Here is a 20322-nt window from a genome sequence, read left to right on the forward strand (position 1 = left end):
CCCAGGGCAACAGAGTGAGACTCTGTCTCAAAAAAAAAAAAAAAAAGAAAAACCTCTCCGCCAGTACTCTCTCCCACCTCTGTGCAAGGGAAAAGGGTCCACTGAGAAAAGTAAAATAAATGTTTTCTTTTTTCTATCCTAATCTTTACCTGGAGAAATCTTTTTCAAAACCTGGGTTCACTAGTTCAAACCTTAACCCATTTTTGAAAGAAATTTTAAAAGACCTAAATAAATGGAAAGACATTCTATGTTCATTAATCAGAAGACTTAATATTGCTAAGATGGCCATACTTCCCTAGTTGATCCACAGATTCAATGCAGCTCCTATCAAAATCTCAGCTGACTTCTTTGCAGAAATTGACTTCTTTTCTAAAATGTATATGAAAATTTAAAAGACCCAGAATAGGTAAAACAATCTTGAAAAAGAAAAAAGTTGGAGGATTCCCACTTCCTGATTTCAGAATTTACTACAAAGCTATAGTCATTAAGACACTGTAGTACCGGCACAAGAAGAGACACACATCAATGAAATAAAATTGAGAGTCTAGAAATAAGCTCATTTCTAGGGTCTATGATTTATGAGAACACGACTGTGGTTTAATAAAAAATAAATATTTGGTCTTTGTGCCCTGCTCTTGGCACAGACTTCCTAAAACATTTGGATTTCATTATGAATGCTAATGAGATGGCTCCTGTGGGAAGAGGAGGGCAGTTCTGACAGCCTCAGGACGCGGGATGGTTGCCAGAAAAACCAACTACGTGATTAGAAAGAACTCTTCAGTCCCACTCTAACCTCCAGGGAGTGGAGAAGGGCTGGATATTGAGTTCAACTATCAATGACTTAATCAATCATGCCTACATAATGAAACCCCCATAAACAAACACCACTCCTGATGGGATTCAGAGGGCTTCTGTGTGGGTGACCACACTGAGGAGCTAGGAAGGCCGTGTGTCGCCTCCGCCCCATTCTGGGTCTCCCTCATTTGGCTGCTCCTGACTTGTATCTTTTATAATAAGCCAATAATATAAGTAAAGCATTTTCCTGAGTTCTGTGCATCACTCTAGTCAATTACTCTGTGCATCACTCTAGTTTAGTTCTGTCATCACTCCTGAAATTGAGGAGAGCATTGTGGGAATGCTGAAATTCATTACCAGTTGGTCAGAAGGATGCGTCACTCCTGAGACTCAAGACTGGTGTCTAAAGTGGGAGCAATATTGTGGAACTGATCCCTTAACTTGTGGAGTCTATACTAACTCCAGCAGTTGGTGTCAGAATTGAATTGAATTGTTGGACGCTCAGTTGGTGATAAAATCTGTTGTTGGTGTTGGAAAATACCCTGCATTTGGCATTAGAAGTGTTGTTAGAAAAAAGACGTTATAGATGTCACCAAAATTCAATGAGAAAAGAATAATCTATTTCACAAACAGTGCTGGGACAACTGGTTACACACAGGCAAAAGAATGAAGCTGGATACCTACCTTTAGCAAAAACAATTAACAAAAATTAATTCAAAATTGATTACAGACGTAAATGTAAAAGCTTAAACTATAAAACTTTTTAGAAGAAAACATAGATTTAAATCTTCATGAACTTGGGTTAGACAATGATTTCTTACATATGATACCAAAAGTATATGTGACCAAAGAAACAATAAATATTCTGGGCTTCATCGAAGTTAAAAAACATATGCTTTGATGGATGTCACCAAGAGAGTGAAAAGACATCCCACAGAAGGGAAGAAAATGTTTGTATCTGATAAGGGTCTGGTATCTAGAATATGTAAAGAACTCTTACAACTTAACAATAAAAAGACCATTTAATTATAAAATAGGAAAGAATATTTCTGAATAGAAATAGACATGAATGGACATTTCTCCAAAAAAAAGATATACAAGTGACGTGTAAGAGAAGTGCTCCTGCTTGCACACGCCCACGAGTGTACTCCACCAGTAATTACCTAAGTCCTCCATTACATTACACCTTCCCGTCCCAGATCCCCTTCTGGCTCTCTCTCTCTGGATGTCCCACACACCTAAACTTAACGCTTTAAACCCAAGCCATCAAAAATCAACTCATTGTTTTCCTGGTTTTCTCTCCCTATGACTCATGCTCAAGTTAGAAAGTTTGCCATTATTTGATCTTTTCCCCTTTCCCTCAAGACCTTATGCAGTCTATCATAAAATCCAAAAAACCCTATCTCCTATCTTGCTGCTACCTTAGTGCAGACCCAGCCCTTCTCCCTCGCTGGCAGGACAGCACCCCAGCCAGCCTTCCACCCCTGGTCTGACCTCGCTGCCCTGGCCCCAGCTGTAGCCCAGTGCCCAACCTGGCACAGAGCTGGAAATCATTACCTTTTAGTTGAATTCATTGCCAAATAAAGTAGAGAAGAAAAATAGAACATCACAAGTTGTGATATGATAGTCAAATGGGCTTGACGTCAATATTCACCAAATTAATGAAATACATAATAGAAATGAAACAGCAAAGAGGCAATGAACCGTAAATAAGAAGCAACCTGAGGAATTATGAAGAAACAAATCATGTAGGAGAAACATGAATTAGGGTGAAGAATGCATCAGCTACATTGTACAGTTGATATTTTAAGTTATCTTTGTTACGCTGTATTACAAAAACATCCTCATAAAATTGGGGCAAATTGACCTGTCTGAAGATACACAGCATGAAATGAGACACGAAATATGCAAAAAGAAAGTTCCAGGAAGTCATTGCCCTTCTGTGTGCTAATATTTAAAACCTGCACAAGTGGCGGAAACATAATATTTAATATAGTCTGTGCTTTAACTGAAACTTTTTGTTCCTTTTATTATTCCTGATCATGAAAGGGAGAAAACTCTCTTTCTCTCTACCATGCCCACATTTTTCTTTTATGAGAGTTTGGACAGACTTAGTGAAAATAAGAGGTTCTATAATAAATGTTGAATTCCTTAGAGATACTCACCCAAAGCCTATAGCCACCCAGTAGTTTCTGACCCCCTGATGAGGCCCCACCATAGGCAGAATGTCGGGAGAATAGGTGATGGGGCCATTGACAATATTGATGATGTCGGCCTTTTTCAAGACTGGAACCATTTCCATGGCAATTTCCACGTGTTCCATGATCCGGTCTAGATCAGACTCAAACAGCTCCTTTCCAAAACCTGAAAAGATATACCAGGGCAGTCAGGGTGCTCCTGCTGTCCTGATCAGTATTCTAACGTGATTTAAGCCTCTGACGTAGTCTACATTTAAAGACGGCCTGTTAGGAAGGACAGCCATTTGTTTTTAGATCTAAATTTGACATTCACTAGCAATAGATGGGTACCCATTCCATTACTGAGATCAAGGTTATTGTTCATAAAACAAAATCATAAAGTTAACCTTTTAATTAATAGACAATTCAAATGTTTGCATATTAATAGTTTCCTATATAATCTGATCACAAATTTTAGAAAGCAACAATAAATTAGCTTGTCAAGAAAGATCTTTATCCTTTAATTAACCATAAGATCCTGCTTCTTCCCCGAAGATGAGAGCAAATGGGAGTTTACAAAGTCACGCCAGGACACTGGGAAAAGTAAAATACTACTCCAGGATGGAAGATGGTGGACTTTGGGGCCCTTGTGATTCCTTTCAGCAGAGAAGCAATGACATGGAGGCCTCCCTCCTCCAGGCTGCTCCCACGTACATCCAAGGGCTAGAGTTCTGTGAAAAGAAGCAGGGTCTCGGAGTGCAATCATTTTCTTGTCCTAACAGTCACTGTGATTGCAAGCAAGGCACGAGATGAGCTTCTAGTGGTGATACTCCCACGTGTTAGGTAGCAGAGCCTCCTTTTCGTCCTGGGGACTGCATTTGGGTCAGCTGCATGGAGGTCTGCAGACTCTGGGGTAGGACTAGGACATCTGGGCACCCACACCCAGGGACAGCTAACAATACGGCTCTCCCTTCAACTGGTATCATTTAAATATTTGTTCAACATTTCTTTGGAAGAGAGGCTGGCAGTGTGGGGGAAGAGCAGAAAGGGAGGCTCCCAGGTGGCAGGTCAGCCCTCCCTCTGGGATCAGGAATGACTCTAGGCCCAAATGGGCAGTCCCCTACTCAGCCACACTAAAGCCCTGAAGATAGCTGGCCCACAGAAGGCAGCTCAGGGAGCCTTTGTTGTTACATGGGCCTCTTCTTTGAAGAGTAGGAGGGAGGGACTCACTCCCTGTCTCAAGGAACTTATCAAAGTATAATTCTAGAAAGTACCATTTCCTTCATTTCTTTGTATTTCCTGTCATATTTCAGTATCCCAGTGATATTTTTGGCTCCTTTTATAGATTAAAACCGGAGGTACCTCCTTAGGCAACCCAGTCTTTGACACTGTGGAAATACTTCATGAAAAAGAAATAAACAAAACCAAAAGCAGACCTATCTCCCTTATAAAACTTAAAAGAGAAAGGCTAGTACCTCCTGCTTTAGCAGAGAGGCCTAAGCCTTTTCCACATCCATTCATGTAAGGTGGGTGGGCCTCGGTTTGCAGCACCAACCTACCCTGCTCTGTTCCAGACACCCAGGCCCCAGGCTTTCATTCTTAGTAGAAAGGATATCCAGCCTCTAATACCTATCAGATTTCCAACTGTAAAAGCACAATGGTAGCTATATTCAAATCTTGAAAGTAGACCACACGGCAATAGATGAAAGAGAAAGGGGGAAGGCAGGAGGTTGGTAGGGCAGGTAAAAATGTGCCTGGAACTTTCGAAAGCAGCTGGAACATGTTTATTTAGCTTATCTCCCACCAGCCATCATCTCCCTTTCCTCACTCCCTGCTGTGATTATTCAAAGGAATAAAAGAACAGAGCTCACTTCAACCCCCTATCTCCAATGTCCCAGGCATGTGATGGTCTAGTATTATAGAGTCATTTCATTCTACAATCAGCCCCCACCGTGGAGAGCATTTTTTGTATGTGATGTCTCACCTGCACACACTTTCGTTTGCTAAACCCACCTGGAGGAACTCCACTGGTGACCCAGGAGTCCTGAGCTTTCATTTTCTCCTGACTTTCATAAGGACCAAACAAAAGCCCATCCCTTTCCTGTCGTAGGTAATAGGATCCTTCCAGATCACGGATCACAGGAAGCTCTCGTTTCAAAGCTTTCACTTCAGGGATAGTGGATGTAATGACGTACTGATGTTGCACAGGAATGAGAGGATGTTCCAATCCAACCATTTTACCTACTTCACGAGCCCAAAATCCTTAAACGAAAAAGTCATTTAAAAATGTCAGCACATATATAAGCACACCACATCAGAGACCTGCAAAGGTAGCAAGGTTTATTAAAATAAAATATTTAGAAGGCTTGAGTACTCATGGCAAAGTCTAAAGAATACTGTAACAACCTTTAAATTTTTTTAATTTAAAAAATTGAATGGAGAAGACAAAACAGTATTTTGCATTGTCCAGAGTTTTGACAATATCTGTAATCTAAGGGAATTCCATGCCTGAAAAAGTATTTGGCCCAGAAGAAAAGAATGGCAGCCAAAACCCAAAGAATTTTATTTAAAAGAAAAAAACAAAACAACCCAACTATATAAAATGTATAAATATCAATAAAAATATGGCAGCAGACTGACCCTACTTGTGGTCAGGGGTTGTCAGGCAGAGATCCAGGGTCGATGTAATGAATATAATACATAAAGAAGGTACAGGATCAAGCCCTGGAAGTCAACTTCTGTAGGCCTCAAACCCTAACCTCCCCAAATCTCCCAAATTGATGCCTGACACCTCACATACAAAATGGTGCTGTTAACTTAAAATGTATACACTTTGGGAGAGAGAGCACATTAAGTTTTATCTGTTGTTTTAAAAATTCAGTTTGAATAAGTTTGCAAGATCCTTTTTTGTAAAAAACAAAGGAATCAAAAAACTGGAAAGAAAATGAGCCAGAGAAAGAGGAAGACGGGGCTTAAAATTAGGTGGGGAGGGCTGTGCCCCCATAGTTCGCTGATTATTATGGTGCTTGCAGATTCAAACCTGGCCCAGGCCAGCTGAACAACAATGACAACTGCAACAAGAACAAGCTACTTGGGAGGCTGAGGCAAGTGAATTTCTTAAGCCCAAGAGTTGGAGGTTGCTGTGAGCTGTGAGGCTCAGTACTCTACAGAGGGTGACATAGTGAGACTCTTAAAAACAAAACAAAACAAAACAAAACAAAACGTAAGTGGGGAATTCCTAAAGAAAATGTTTCCAGCTTCATGATTTGCATAGAGGCTGTCTTATTGGTGGACATAATTTTTTTTTTTTCTATTTGCAAAAGACAATTTGTTGCTGAAAGGACCTTGGATTCTTTCCCAGGCCGCCCCATCAGAACGCAGATGTAGACGCGAAGGCCCTAGATATGCCTGTAATCAACCCGTTTTATTGGTTTTCTTCCTGCAGAAAGACTGTATTTTAAAAATCTAAGGCATCTCCACTTGTGTAAAGGTATTTTGGACCCTAAAATAATACAAATTATTATTTGACAGGGATATGGTGACATCTGCCCTATCAATGGATTATTTAAGGAGAGAGTTCTATTTGTTCGCTTGTTTCACAATAATTTTGAGTATTCAAATGATTAGAGAATCTTATTTATTTCTTTAAGAGTTACACTCTGTAAATTTTTAATAATTTCTGTTTGCTTTTCTTGGAATTTGTTTTAAACCCTCCAACGACTCCTCCAGGACATGCGCAACGGACTCTGCAACTGCGACCAGAGGGGGCGCCGGGAACCCGGACGACCCTGGGGGACAAGCCGGTGCTGTCCTGGGTGCCGCATAGGGCCGGGCAGACTCAACGCTCGCGCCTGCTCGGCGCGCGACTGGCGGGGGGACGGTCCACCCGTCCCCGCAGCAGGGAGAGCGGCCTGCAGGGCAACAGCCTCCAGGGACGAGCTGGGGGTGGGGACGCTAAGTCTAGAGGACCACCCAGCCTGCGGACGCTCGGAGGCCAGGACAGGGAACTGGAACCCTCCGTTTCCAAGCACCGCCGCGGGCGGAACCAGAACAGTCCCATTCGCCAGCAAACGTCCCCTCCCTCGCCTGGCGCGCAGCCTGAGGCTGAGCCCGAGAGCGCGTGACATCAGCACATGGCGCCCTTTACCGAATCTCAAAAGGAGTTCTTAAGTTTCCATCATTATGAAGTTTAGAGCCTACACAGCATCGTCAGTTAGGAGTCAGTTTGGGAATCTGGATCATGTGCTCACGTGTGGCAAGGTTTATTTCCATTTCACAATCTAAACATTACCCTTGTGTTCTATTGTTTGGTTTTGGCCCACTGGCTAAGTTGATCACCCGCCTGTAACAAACGTGGAAATGAGTACCCATTTGTAAACTAGAAGTCTGACCTGTGGGCATCAGCTCTAATTTGTTGGTCTTTTAATAATTTAGAGACATATTTTATTCTTGTTAGTAGGAAGATAGGTATTACCAACGTCAGGACTTTGTAGGAACGTGTAATAAAACCACATATTCTAGCTATGTACACTTGAGCAGTTTTAAAATATAAAAAGTCAAAATATTCAGCCTACCAATTCAAACTACTGCAGTATCCTCAATAGACTTGTTTCAATGAAAGACATAAATTGAAGAAAATAAATTCTACCCTACTCGAACATATATATGAATTTCTGAATCCAAACGCTTGCTTATTAAAGCACCTCATCATTAAAATAAAGTGGAAATGTATACATAAGTGTCATGTAACTATATTACTTCAAATCCCATGGCAAACTGTACACCGTTTTACCCTGCAGTGATGATGTCTGCTGGCATTCTTTTCCTCTCTATGTCAATCAAGTTAACCTAAATCTAGCCAGCATTACCCTTGGACTCCTGCTAGGGCACCCGCGCACCAAGATCAAAGGGGAGACAGATGTGGAGGACTCATTCTAAAGTCGACCATTGTCATTTGGAAAACAAATGAAGAGTCAATAAAAATGACAACTGGAATTACTTAAATTTTTTAAAAGTGCAATGATAAATAGAAATGAAATTAAATGTGGGTGCGGTGGCTCAGGCCTTAACCCTAGCACTCTGGGAGGCCAAGGTGGGAGGATCACTTGAGCTCAGGAGTTGGAGACCAGCCTGAGCAAGAGTGAAAAGCCATCTATACTAATAAACAGAAAAATTATCCTGGTTTGGTGATAACCCCAGCTACTGGGGAGACTGAGGTAGGAGGACCACTTGAGTGCAGGTGTTTGTGGTTGCAGTGAGCTATGACCACACCACTGCACTCTAGCCAGGCTGACACGGTGAGACCCTGTCAATGAAGGAAGGGAAGGAGAGAGGGAAGGAAGCTATTTTAGAATCTAAAATAATAAAAATTATTATTTGACAAGGATATGGTGTCAAAGGAAGGGAGGGAGGGAGAGAGAGAGGAAGGGAAAGAGGGAAGGAAGGCAGGAAAGGAGAAAGAAAGGAAATGAAGCTAAAATTTAGACTAAAGATTAAAGATTCATGGACAAGTTCACTTCTGCTAGATGGTTTATACAGTGACAATGACGGCTTCATTCTCTGACACAGTATCAAACGAAATTAAACAATTCTCTTTAGCTGAACATTGGGCTTTACCTTAGCATGATCCAAGAATATTTCTGATTCACTATACGAGGAAAATCCTTAAGTAAATTTTACAAAGTTATCTCAGGCTTAGAGAGCCAATCAGAAATGAGGTCAAGAGAAATGTTCACCCCATGTAGAAGAAAGCTTATGTCTTAATAAATAGCTTCTGCCTGTATCCCTGAGTTGCACCTCAGTGAAGGGGTAGAGTGAAGACACAGTTGAAAGCTTCTGGCTCTAAAGCCAAGCTCTACTACTGCACACCCAAAGCTCTGGAGCATCAGAAACGTCCACAGGCCTGAATGCTCGAGAATATATTCAGTTACCGCAAAGTCAAATGTGTCTCCGTATAGGAACACCATAGAGCAGGGTCTCTCCAGAGATTTTTTTAAACAAATTATCTGGTACAGGCAGTACCTGGAGTACTTTTTTAAGAGGGGCTCCTGAGCCCTTACCCAGAACACCTGAATTAGATTCTTTTTGAAGCTTGGGGAACTTGCCAGGGTGATTTCCTGTGCACAATATAACCAAGGTCTTTGGGAAGTCAATTTACTAGCAGAATAGGTGCTGGATGGCTATAGGGCAAAAGGAAGGAGTTGGACGATCTTAAGGCTGATGCTACTGTCTTCCAGACTAGGGCAGAGACTATCAAGGAAATAATTGTAATAATCATAACAATTATTCTAAACTAGTTGTTTTAGTGCTTTCTACCCTCTTCTGCATACTTGACATTATTAGCTTACTTACTACCCATAATAACTTTCCAAGATGGGCAATATTATTCTCGTCTTACAAATGAGTAACCTGCCCAAGTCACTGGGTTGGCAATGCCCATGACTCTGGGCCAGAGAGCACCATGCCATGGTCAATGCCGGAAGCACATCAGCAAACTGATACATCTTTACTCTTAGACTGTCCTTTTTATCTTATTTTTAATTATTACAGGCACATAATAGTTGTATATCTGTATAGGGTCATGTGATTTTTGATACAGGCATACAATATGAATTAATCAAGTCAGGGTAATTGGGGATCCTTCACCTCAGGCATTTAACATTTCCTTGTGTTAGGAACCTTCCAATTCCACTCTTTTAGTTATTTTAAAGTGTGCCCTAAGTTATTTTTGGTTATAGTCACTTTCTTGTGCTACCAAATATTGCTCACTCTATCTATCTATCTAACTATATTTTTGTACCCATTATCCATTCCCACTTTATCCCTCCCCACTACCCTTCCCAGTATCTGGTAACCATAATGCTTACTCTGTTAGACTCTCTGCTTTTTATGGATATTCTGAAGACCCAGTGGCCTTTATATATTTTACATTTTGGTTGTATCTCCAAGTTTATATTCTGTTTGCTTTAATTATATTTCAAAGCTGGCCTGAGGGACTTGTCTCAATTTGAGACTTCTTAGTCTCACTGAGTAACTCTGGGAAGCATTCTACCAGCCACAAGTTCTCAAATCATTTCAGCAAAATGCCTTCTGCAGATGGTTGCTTTAATTCATAAAACTGATCTTTGTTAGAAGGGAGCATATCCAAACTTTTGTCTCCAATTACTAAAGCTTACCCTTTGGAGAGCTTCTATCCTTTAAGTAAAGCTTTTTTGAAAATGGACACACACACATACACACACCCTCTGATGGACTATGTAATCGATTAGGTTTCACCAATAACTTTTGCCTTATGGCAAAAAAGAAAAGAGATGGAGAAGAAAAAGAAAAACAAAGATTATGGGGCACAGATCTGATCTGAATGAGATAAAGAATTGAGAATTGAGACAGGATAGTTCACACAACTTTCAGCAAAGAGCTGCCTGGAGTTACCAGGGAAAGGAAGTGGATATGTCTGGGCAAAAGGCACCAAGGGCAAAGCCATGGAAGCAGGCCCTTGTAACTTAGAAACAGACAAAATGTTTGACTCGGAAGCATCACAGTGCTTCCTAACAATGCCCATGATGTAAAACGTTACTTTATGGCTATCTTATTTCTTTGCCACTTAAAAAAACACAGATTATTTTAAAGATGTGATGCTTACCTGCAGCATTCACAATTCTGTTTGCTCTCAAAGATCCCTGGGGTGTTTCAACGTCCCATGTTCCATCTGACCTGAGTTTCAGAGAAGTCACCGGTGCAGGATATTTTAAAAGGGCACCATATTTCCTAGCCCCAACAGCCAGGGCCATCGTTAGAGAATAAGGATCAATGTGACCATCTCCAGGATTATACAATCCAGCTAAAACCTAAATCAATCATAACAGAGTCAATTTTCAAATGGATACACATTTTTTACTCAGTCTAAATATATTCTGCTGGAAAACTGGACTTTAAAAATGTTTCCTAATCTTGAAGGGGACTAGGTCCCTGAAGTCTTCATGAAAAAGTGCCACCATTCAAGTCTTAGACTGCCAAAATGAAAATAAATAAATAAATGAATGAATTTCTAGCTTGCTTAAGCAGTATTATTTTGGTTTCTGGTATTTGAAGGCAAATCTAATCCTAATACATCAATTATAATTTATATGCAACTGTTTAATGCTATCAATAAATGCACATGTTAAAGACATATCTGGTGTCAGGAAAATGTCTGGTACGATTAAGCAGTGAAGTCATCTGGGCCCAGGCTTTTCTTTGAGGGAAGTTTTTGATTACTACTTTAATCTTTTCACTTATTATAGGTCTAGTGCAAGGGACTTTTGGTTTTAATGGAATTCACATTTCTGAGGACTTCTAAATGTGGTACGGGTGCTTTATAATAGATATACCCTCATTGTAGGGATCCAGTATCTGTTTGCATCAGTACCCTGTCTCATATCCAGTATTTCCACTGCCTAAGGCCCTGGAGACACCTGAGTGATGGTGAGGACTTCCAGCAAAGCATTCCAGGATTGACATATAAACAGCTTAAAGCATATCCTTACTAACATCAGAGATGGGGCTCGGCGCCTATAGCTCAACCGGCTAAGGCGCCAGCCACGTACACCTAAGGTGGCGGGTTCGAATTCCCAGCCCGGACCCGCCAAACAACAATGACGGCTGCAACCAAAAAATAGCCGGGCGTTGTGGCGGGCGCCTGTGGTCCCAGCTACTTGGGAGGCAGAGGCAGGAGACTGGCTTGAGCCCAGGAGTTGGAGGTTGCTGTGAGCTGTAATGCCACAGCCCTCTACCCAGGGGGACAGCTTGAGGCTCTGTCTCAAAAAAAAAAAAAAAAAAAAAAAATCAGAGATGGGATTTCAATGCCAACAATGCTGTGCAACACCAACCTGCCAACAAGATGTCACACAAAACTACAGGCAAGGGAGTGCCTGCAGCCTGTAAAGACATGGGACAAACAACCCTAGCACCCAGATCAATGACATGAACCTTTGGAAGTTGGAACTGCTGCAGCACTCACCCTCAGGGAAACAAACATCTGCCTCCCAAACAGCCCCACCTGGCACACTTGGAAAGTATGCACAGTGTAAGGGGGCAGAAAGCCTGGATTTCGATCTCTGCTCCAGCTCCTTCCAATGAATGAGCTTGGGCTTGCCACCTACACTGTCTAAGCTACCATCCTGATTAGTAATAATACATACCTTATAGTATTATTGGGAATTAAATGAAATTATGCATGTAAAGGGCTTAGCATATTAACTGGTACATAAATACAGACATATGCTGGAGTGTCAGTCATTGTTATCATCCTTCAAAAGAGGTTATCACCCAGTGGGAAAAAACACAAAGTCCTTAGTCAAGTGGATTCGCTCAGGCAAATGTGGTATAAATCTAGATTTATACATGGCCCAGAGTGTACAAGGGAAGTACAGCTATGAGTTACGTGGTGGTATTTGTGCAGCAATATAGCATGGTACTGCTTAATGAAAAAGAAAATTAATAACACAATCTTTCTAGATATGTATTTATCATACTAAGTTATTCTCTCTGTAGTTCTCAAACAGAAGGTTTATGTGTGAAAACCCTTAGATCTGGAGGAAACAGTAATAGAAAAGTATTAAAAATGTTTTATCAAGGGCAGCACCTATGGCTCAAAAGAGTAGGGCGCCGGCCCCATATGTCAGAGGTGGTGGGTTCAAACTCCCCCCCCATGTTTTTGTCAACAACAAAAAAATGTTTTATCAGTCTCAGCATCCGTAGCTCAGTGACTAGGGTACCAGCCACATACATCAGATCTGGCGAGTTTGAACCCAGCCTGGGCCTGCCAAACAACAATGACATCTACAACCAAAAAAAACAGCTGGGTGTTGTGGTGAGCACCTGTCATCCCAGCTACTCGGGAGGCTGAGGCAAGAGCATTACTTAAGCCCAAGAGTTTGAGGTTGCTGTGAGCTGTGACATCATGTTACTCTACCAAGGGTAACAAACTAAGGCCCTGTCTCAAAAAAAAAAAAAAGTTTTATCAGTTTTCATAGGTGGAAAACTAAGATTTTTCATATTTTATTTAGCATATATAACAGCCCACTTTGTAATTTATCCCAGTTGAATATTAATCATTTGATTTGGCTGTTCAAATGTGTGCACAAAATTTTTCTGTTTTAAATTAACTGCTTAAAATTTTATCTAATTTTAATTTAAGTCAACAAATGATGAAAATGCCCTGAAGATAAATACCTTATTCATGTTGAGCAAAGGGAACATCTCTTGAATTTTTTCAGGTTCAATAATATACTGTTCTGTTGCATGCCAGCCAGTCCGAGTCATTTGATATTTAAACTCATCTACCCTCACAGGGGTTGTAGCAAGTCTGATACTACCTGGCTGATGGAATCCCACCACCTGTGACAATAATTCCAAGGAAAGCACATAAATAAATCATTATTTGGCACTCAAACATGGTTCTCCTCCAGCACAACAAAAATGCAGCTGTACAAGAAATGAGATTTCCTATGAGCAAAAGAGATAATTGTTTAAAATATTTGCATCTTATAAAAATACATTCATTCATCAACTGCAGTGAATACTAAATGTCTCTTCTGTGCCAGTCAAATATTCTAAGCCTCAGAGATGTCAGGGTGAACAAAAATAGCAAAGACCCTGCCTAGGGGGACTGTACATTCTACAGTTAAAGAGAAATGTAAAAATGCATAATTACAACAACATGGGATGAGTGTTAATGTGCAGAGCAGAAGAAAATTATATGAAAAAGAGAAAGACACAGAATTTATGGGCAGATTATGAAGAATCAAAATGTTGTGATGATATTACTGAAGTCCTCCTGTTTGCCAGGCACTTGTCTAGGCTCTGGGTTAGAGACATAAAAGATGCAGTCCTTGCCTTCAAGCTGCTCTTAATCTATAAGACCAACCAGTAAAGCCACAATTAGAATAGGGAGGTATTGGGGTTATGGGTGTGCTCAAGTGCTCTTAGAACTGAGAGATGTTCCCCTAGCTTGGCCTGGCTGGCAGGCAGGGATGGTCAAGAAAGGCTTCTCAAACGGTGAACCCAGGGAAGGTAGAGGGTGGATGAGGAAGATGAGGCCAGAGGGAATGTAGTTTCCGGCAGAGAAAGCAACAGGAAAAACAGAACACAATACAAGAAACACAAACAGTGATTTGAAAGCTCAGCATATTCCAGAACTGTATGTAATTGAGAACAGCTGAAGCACATGCGCCAAGGGGAGAGTGGCAAGAGAAAATGTTGGAAGGGTAGGCAGATGTCAGCCGAGGAAGGTCAGGCTCCCAAGGCCGTGCTAATTAGTTGACTGTATCCTGTAGACTACGGAGAACCATCTGATGGTTTTAGGAGAGAGAGAGAATACAAATCTGAGTAGGCTTCAATCTCAGCCTATGAATACCCTCTGCTTCGCCACTTTATTTTGGGAGAATGAGTAAATATGAGAACGGATAAAAATAAGGGGTGGGGGGCATTTAGTGGAGTACTTTTCAAAGCTGTCCGACAATCTGGCACACGCTGCTCTCAGATCCTTTGCAATCCAATTGCTAAAAGGCTCCAATTTCTTAGTTTCTAGATATAGTAACTGGCTGAAGATATTTTTGAAAGTTCCTTTTTATTCTTTCTTCATTTAAAAAATAAAAAGGGTTAATTATATGGATAATACACTTCAAGAAATTAAATTTATTTTCAAGCAAACTCTAGGAGGCTCTTTCTATATACCCTTATCACATTTCTCTACCGCATTAATCACTGCCCGTGCCAGTGACATCACGACACGCAGCCACCCAGGATGTGAGAGAGAGACTGAGCGAACAAACGGTTTCAAGTTAAATGCACTTACCTGCCCAGTTTCTTCTTCCAGTTTCTCATAAAGTTTGATGCTATCATAATGGATTTTCTTCAAATTTATTCCAGGATGAAAGTAGGTTGTTAAACCTGCCTTAAAAGCAAGGAAGAAAAGAAATACTGGAAAAGTTAACCTCCTCGAAATGTTGATAGTGTATCTGTGAAGCAGTAATTCAATGCTGGCAAGACCCTGAGAAGCGTCAGCCAATGCTCTGGGACGAGAACACATCCGCAGCTTGAGCACACCAGAGCATAAGGCCCGTGACAGGGTATAAGAAGCAATTTGAACTGTGTAAGTAGAGTGAGAGCCAGGCCAGTGAATATACACATTAAGTTTCTAAGAGTTACCAGGAAAGGGCTGTTTAGGGATTCAGAAATGGGATAATTTAGACGGAAGATTTAGGAATAGGCACTATTAAGAAGTAGAGGGAAATGACATCCAGTGTGGCTCAAGCCAACATACTGCGCATGCTCCCTTAAGTGGGAAGACCATGGGACTAGCAAAGGAACTTATTTATTTTCAGTTTTTGGCCAGGGCTGGGTTTGAACCCGCCACCTCTGGCATATGGGGCCGGCGCCCTACTCCTTTGAGCCACAGGCGCCGCCCACGAAGGAATTTAATTTTTCACCCCATCCCTACCTTTCATTTGAATGGAGCAGCCCTCCTATCCCTTTCCAGAAATTGCAAAATTCAACAGTAAGAAAATTCCTTCTGATTGGAGCCTGGTGTATAGGGGAGCAGAGTTTTGTCAAAGCTTAATTGTTTGATAAGCACATAAATGGCATGCCACAAATGTTTGTTGAGTTGATACTGATTAATTACTCTCAGGAAAAATATCTAAACATTAGCTGCATCAAACCCCCTTTTATCAACTGGGGCAGATGCACGCTAGTATCCCGACAAAGAATTCTAAGCAATGATAATGAAGCAGGTTCTCTCAATTAGGTCTCTGGGACCTCATTTTGCAGTTCATTTATCCTGGAAAGCTCATCAAAACACAACCTGTTCACAATAAAACCATTTAGGAGTATTTATAAGGTACTTCTATGGCAGTGGTGAGCATTTGGTCCTCCTCAACTCAGAAACACCCCATTAAAGTTTGTCATTCATCCTTTAAGAACCCAAACCCTGGGGCTTGTAGCCAGTATTTTGTTCAAGCATCTCTGCTTACCCAGAACTGATGTTTTGCTTTTTGGTTTGGGGAGGTTTTTTGAGATAGAGTCTCACTCTGTTGCCCAGACTAGAGTGCCATGGCCTCAGTATAGCTCACAGCCACCTCAAACTTCCTGGGTTCAAGTGATCCTCCAGTATTAGCCTCCCAAGTAGCTGGGACTACAGGCATGTACCAGGATGCCTGGCTAATTTTTTTATTTTTAGTAGAGTCGCTGCCCAGCTCTTGCTCAGGCTGGTCTCAAATTCCTGAGCTCAAGTGATCCTCCTGTCTTGGCCTCCCAGAGTGCTAGGATTATAGGTGTTAGCCACTATGCTGGCCTACAGAATTGTCTTTTTTTTTTTTTGAGACAGAATCTCACTTTGTCACCCTCAGTAGAATGCCATGGTGTCACAGCTCACAGCAACCTCAAACTCTTGGGCTCAAGCGATCCTCTCGCCTCAGCCTTCCACGTAGCTGGAAGTATAGGCACCCGCCACAACACCTGGCTATTTATAGAGACAGGGGTCTCATTCTGGCTCAGGCTGGCTTCAAACCTGTAAGCTCAGGCAATCCACCTGCCTCGGCCTCCCAGAGTGCTAGGATCACAGTCGTGAGCCACCGCGTCCAGCCTTAGAGCTGGGTTTTTTTTTTTTTTTTTTTTTTTGAGAACAATTTTGGCCTGGCTTATTGGATGTCCTGTAGAGCAGCTCGTGTAGGAGTAGAGAAGGGCGTCCACTCCGGTGGAACTGCAAGCCAGGCTCTCTGGCCTGCTGGTCAAACATCCCCTCTCCGTTTACATGGTGGTATTCAATGTGCATATGACCTTTTGTGATTCAATAAAAGAGAAGCTCTGGCCTTGATGTCTGCTAGTGACCCCAATTTTGTCTTTAATATATCTCTTGTCCGTGAGAAAACTGATAATCACAAGCACTGGCCTAGGGTGCTGATTGCCGTTCACTTCTCAAGATCTTCCGAGCTTTACACCTGGGTTGAGCCAGACCACCAGAAAGTTATCTATCTACATTGTATAATCCTCATCTTCCCCACTCCAGAAATTATACGTTAAGTTTCTTTCATCTGAAAGAGTCATACAGGTTCATTTCGTAAAGCTGTTATTTAAGACATTTAGCCCAGTGTATTTTGTTTAGGTAACACATTCTTTTAGAAATTCATGGTCGAGGAAAAGTCAGTTTCCCTTGCTGCAATAGTAATCCTACTTCTACTGAACAATTTCTATTAACCTCTTTTCCTTACTGCTAGGATAGTCAGAAGGAAGATATGGATTCCATTTTCTCAGCCAGCTATAAAAATTAATTATTTTTATTTATAATAATTAAAAATTATTTAATTATTTTTATTCTCTTAAGCATTGGCTTTTGCCTTTTAATCTGTGTTTAAAATTGAGGGTTTACCCACATTAGTGTTTCCACTGAAATTATCTGTGTGTGACATCTGGCATGGTATCTACTGTTAATTGAAGTGCCAGTCTTGCAACATTGAACTTAAAGAAGGAACAATGTTTTTCTATTTTTAGTAAAGATGGGGTCTCACTCTTATTCAGACTGGTCTCAAAATCCTGAGCTTAAGGAATCCTACCCACTCAGCCTTCCAGAGTGCTAGGATTATAGGTGTGAACACACTGCACATGACCCCAGTAAATATTTTTGAGCATAACTACTAAAATACGTGTATTTAGGCTTGGCGCCTGTTGCTCAGTGGTTAGGGCACCAGCCACAAACACCTGGGCTGGCTGGTTGGAACCCTGCCTGGGCCTGCTAAACAACAATGACAACAACAATAACAACAACAAAATAACCAGGCGTTGTGGCGGGTGCCTGTAGTCCCAGCTATTTGGGAGGCTAAGGCAAGAGAATTGCTTAAGCCTATGAGTTTGAGGTTGCTGTGAGCTGATGCCACAGCACTCTACTGAGGGTGACATAGTAGACTCTATCTCTAAAAAAAAAAAAAAAAAGTATTTATTTCTTTACATATGCTATGTAAATATCAATAGAGATCATAAAGGCTGGTAATGGCAGCTCACAACTGTAATCCTAGCACTTTGGGAGGCTGAGGCGGGTAGATTGCCTGAGTTCAGGAGTTAGAAACCAGCCTGAGTAAGAGTGAGACTCTGTCTCTACTAAAATTAGAAAAACTATCTGGGTGCTGTGGCGGCACCTGTAGTCCCAGCTACTCAGGAGGCTGAGGCAAGAGGATTGATTGAGCCCATGAGTTTGACATTGCTGTGAACTATGATACCATGGCACCCTACTCAGGGCTACAGAGTGGGACTCTGTCTCAAAAAAAAAAAAAATAGAGATCATAAACATACAAAAGCAACCTGGAAGGAGTGCAATATTGAACATAATTTTTATTTTATTTATTATGTAGAAAGCTTTTGAATATTAAAATAACATTTTAATGTGGCTCAGTACAATGGTTAGGGCAGCCACATACACTGAGGCTAACGGGTTCAAAACCAGCCTGGGCCAGCTAAACAACAATAAAACTGCAACAGAAAATAGCCGGGCATTGTGGCAGGCGCCTATAGTCACAGCTACTTGCTACTTGGGTGACTAAGGCAAGAGAATCACTTGAGCCCAAGAGTTGGAGGTTGCTGTGAGCTGTAACGCCATAGCACTCTACCCAGGGTGACATAGTGAGACTCTGTCTCAAAAAAAACAAAAAACAAAAAACATTTTAACCAGCACTAGTGATGAACGCATTTCATTATTAAAATATATATACTATATTAACATGCACAACATAGCAATGTAAAGGCCTGGTTCTGGGTTTATTTTGAAACTGCTTTTAATGCCTGTGGTGGTTGGAGAAGACACCCCTCAATAATACACAGACCCTGGTGGGACAAGCATGTGCCATTCTTTTGGTATCTCCTGCACTGGGCTCTCAGCAGCTTAACACCCCTTTTTCCATCCCAGTCCCTAGGTTTTCTGACCTCATATTCTCTTGACTATCAGTTGTTGTTACAACCTAATTGAACTAAGTATTGCTTTTTTGTTTTTTATTTTAAATAAATGGTGACAAAGCTCAGTAAAACTCCTCCTACAGAAAAATTTTAAGTGGGTTAACATTTATTTTTCACCTATATGAGTTTTTCTGGGTGATTCGTATCATTTTGGCCAGAAAACCTGATAACAATACCAATTTTTACAAACATCCCTTTTCAAAATGTTCTCTTCCCAACCCAACTATTTTGCAAAAGGCAGTCATTTCTCACTTACTGAAAGCATCACTTTTACTTTGTAGAGCTGAGGACTGCATCTATTTTTTAAACATATAATCTGCTATGTAGAAATAAGTGGCATCCATTTCCATCACTGCCAAAGTCAGCCTTACTTGGGACACCTGTCTTTTTGTAAAAGAAAAACTTATCTTTAAGTTTCAAATCTTTTTTAACTATGGCTAGGAGATACCCTCAAATCTCTGTGTAGTATAAGACTCTCAAGTTCACCCCTGGTCCTTTCATTACAAATTATATTGTTTAAAGCCCTGTTTCTATAAAACTAATCACAATGGGTATACTGTATAACCCACTAGGCTATACAATCTGCACTAGGTCATGATATACAGAAGACAAAAGAAAGAATGTGGCTCCCCCACCGTGGACTGCCAACCTCCCCCTTAGTCAACCTTGAAACCATACACAATATGTCACCTACATCAAATGTGAGGGCTACTTATAAACACTAGTAACCCTAATTTCTTTCTTACATTTGTAGATAAAAACAAATGGTAAGTTTTAATATTCTCTCCCTAGCCCCCCCCCCCAAATAGACTGCCTTGCATCTTTAGTCCTCAGCTCTCCAAAACAACTGCCTTGGACCCCAGCCTCTACTGGGGACCCCATTCTCCAAAACTACTTTTCACTCCAACCTCTCCCCTTTCCCTCCACCCAAAATGACATGCTTTGTATTGTTAGGAATATCATGAGATGACAAAGCAGTCTTGCTAAGATATATCAAAACATTAGGATTTAGGGATTCGTGATTCTATTTTGAATGTTCACTTTGCAGGCCGTGCCTTCGCCCTGCCTTCCTCCCCAGGCACCGGATTCCTGCACTCTCCAGATGCTTTTGTCATGGAGCACCTATTATACCTCAGTGAGACTGACTTAATTTGTGTAGTCTGCCCCTTTCATCTGGTTCCCCAACCTTCCATATTCTCATATCTTCTCCACAGATTTCTCTGTGCTAAACATTTCTAATATATGACAGTTCTTCATGTTGCTCCTCACAGGGAGAACTCTATGACTTGCAAAAAAAGAAAAAAAAACCTCCTAGGACAGCTCTCTTATCTTTTATTCCAAGGACACCAAAGAACCTGGCTTCTGATGC

The 20322-nt window shown here is 41.2% G+C and overlaps 1 protein-coding gene across 1 annotated transcript in view; it reads right to left on the bottom strand.

The window, feature by feature from the left end:
• DMGDH (dimethylglycine dehydrogenase) overlaps positions 1-20322 on the bottom strand; it is a 66285-nt gene that overhangs the window by 37236 nt on the left and 8727 nt on the right. The window contains exons 3-7 of the mRNA XM_003785938.3: positions 14809-14907; positions 13185-13349; positions 10615-10819; positions 4986-5234; positions 2961-3159 (exon numbers count right to left, since the gene is read on the bottom strand). Of these exons, the coding sequence (XP_003785986.1) occupies positions 2961-3159; positions 4986-5234; positions 10615-10819; positions 13185-13349; positions 14809-14907 (917 nt within the window). The remainder of the gene's footprint in view (positions 1-2960; positions 3160-4985; positions 5235-10614; positions 10820-13184; positions 13350-14808; positions 14908-20322) is intronic.

This window comes from Otolemur garnettii, unplaced genomic scaffold (assembly GCF_000181295.1).
Source record: "Otolemur garnettii isolate 467f Iridium unplaced genomic scaffold, OtoGar3 scaffold00017, whole genome shotgun sequence".
Taxonomy (NCBI): domain Eukaryota; kingdom Metazoa; phylum Chordata; class Mammalia; order Primates; family Galagidae; genus Otolemur; species Otolemur garnettii.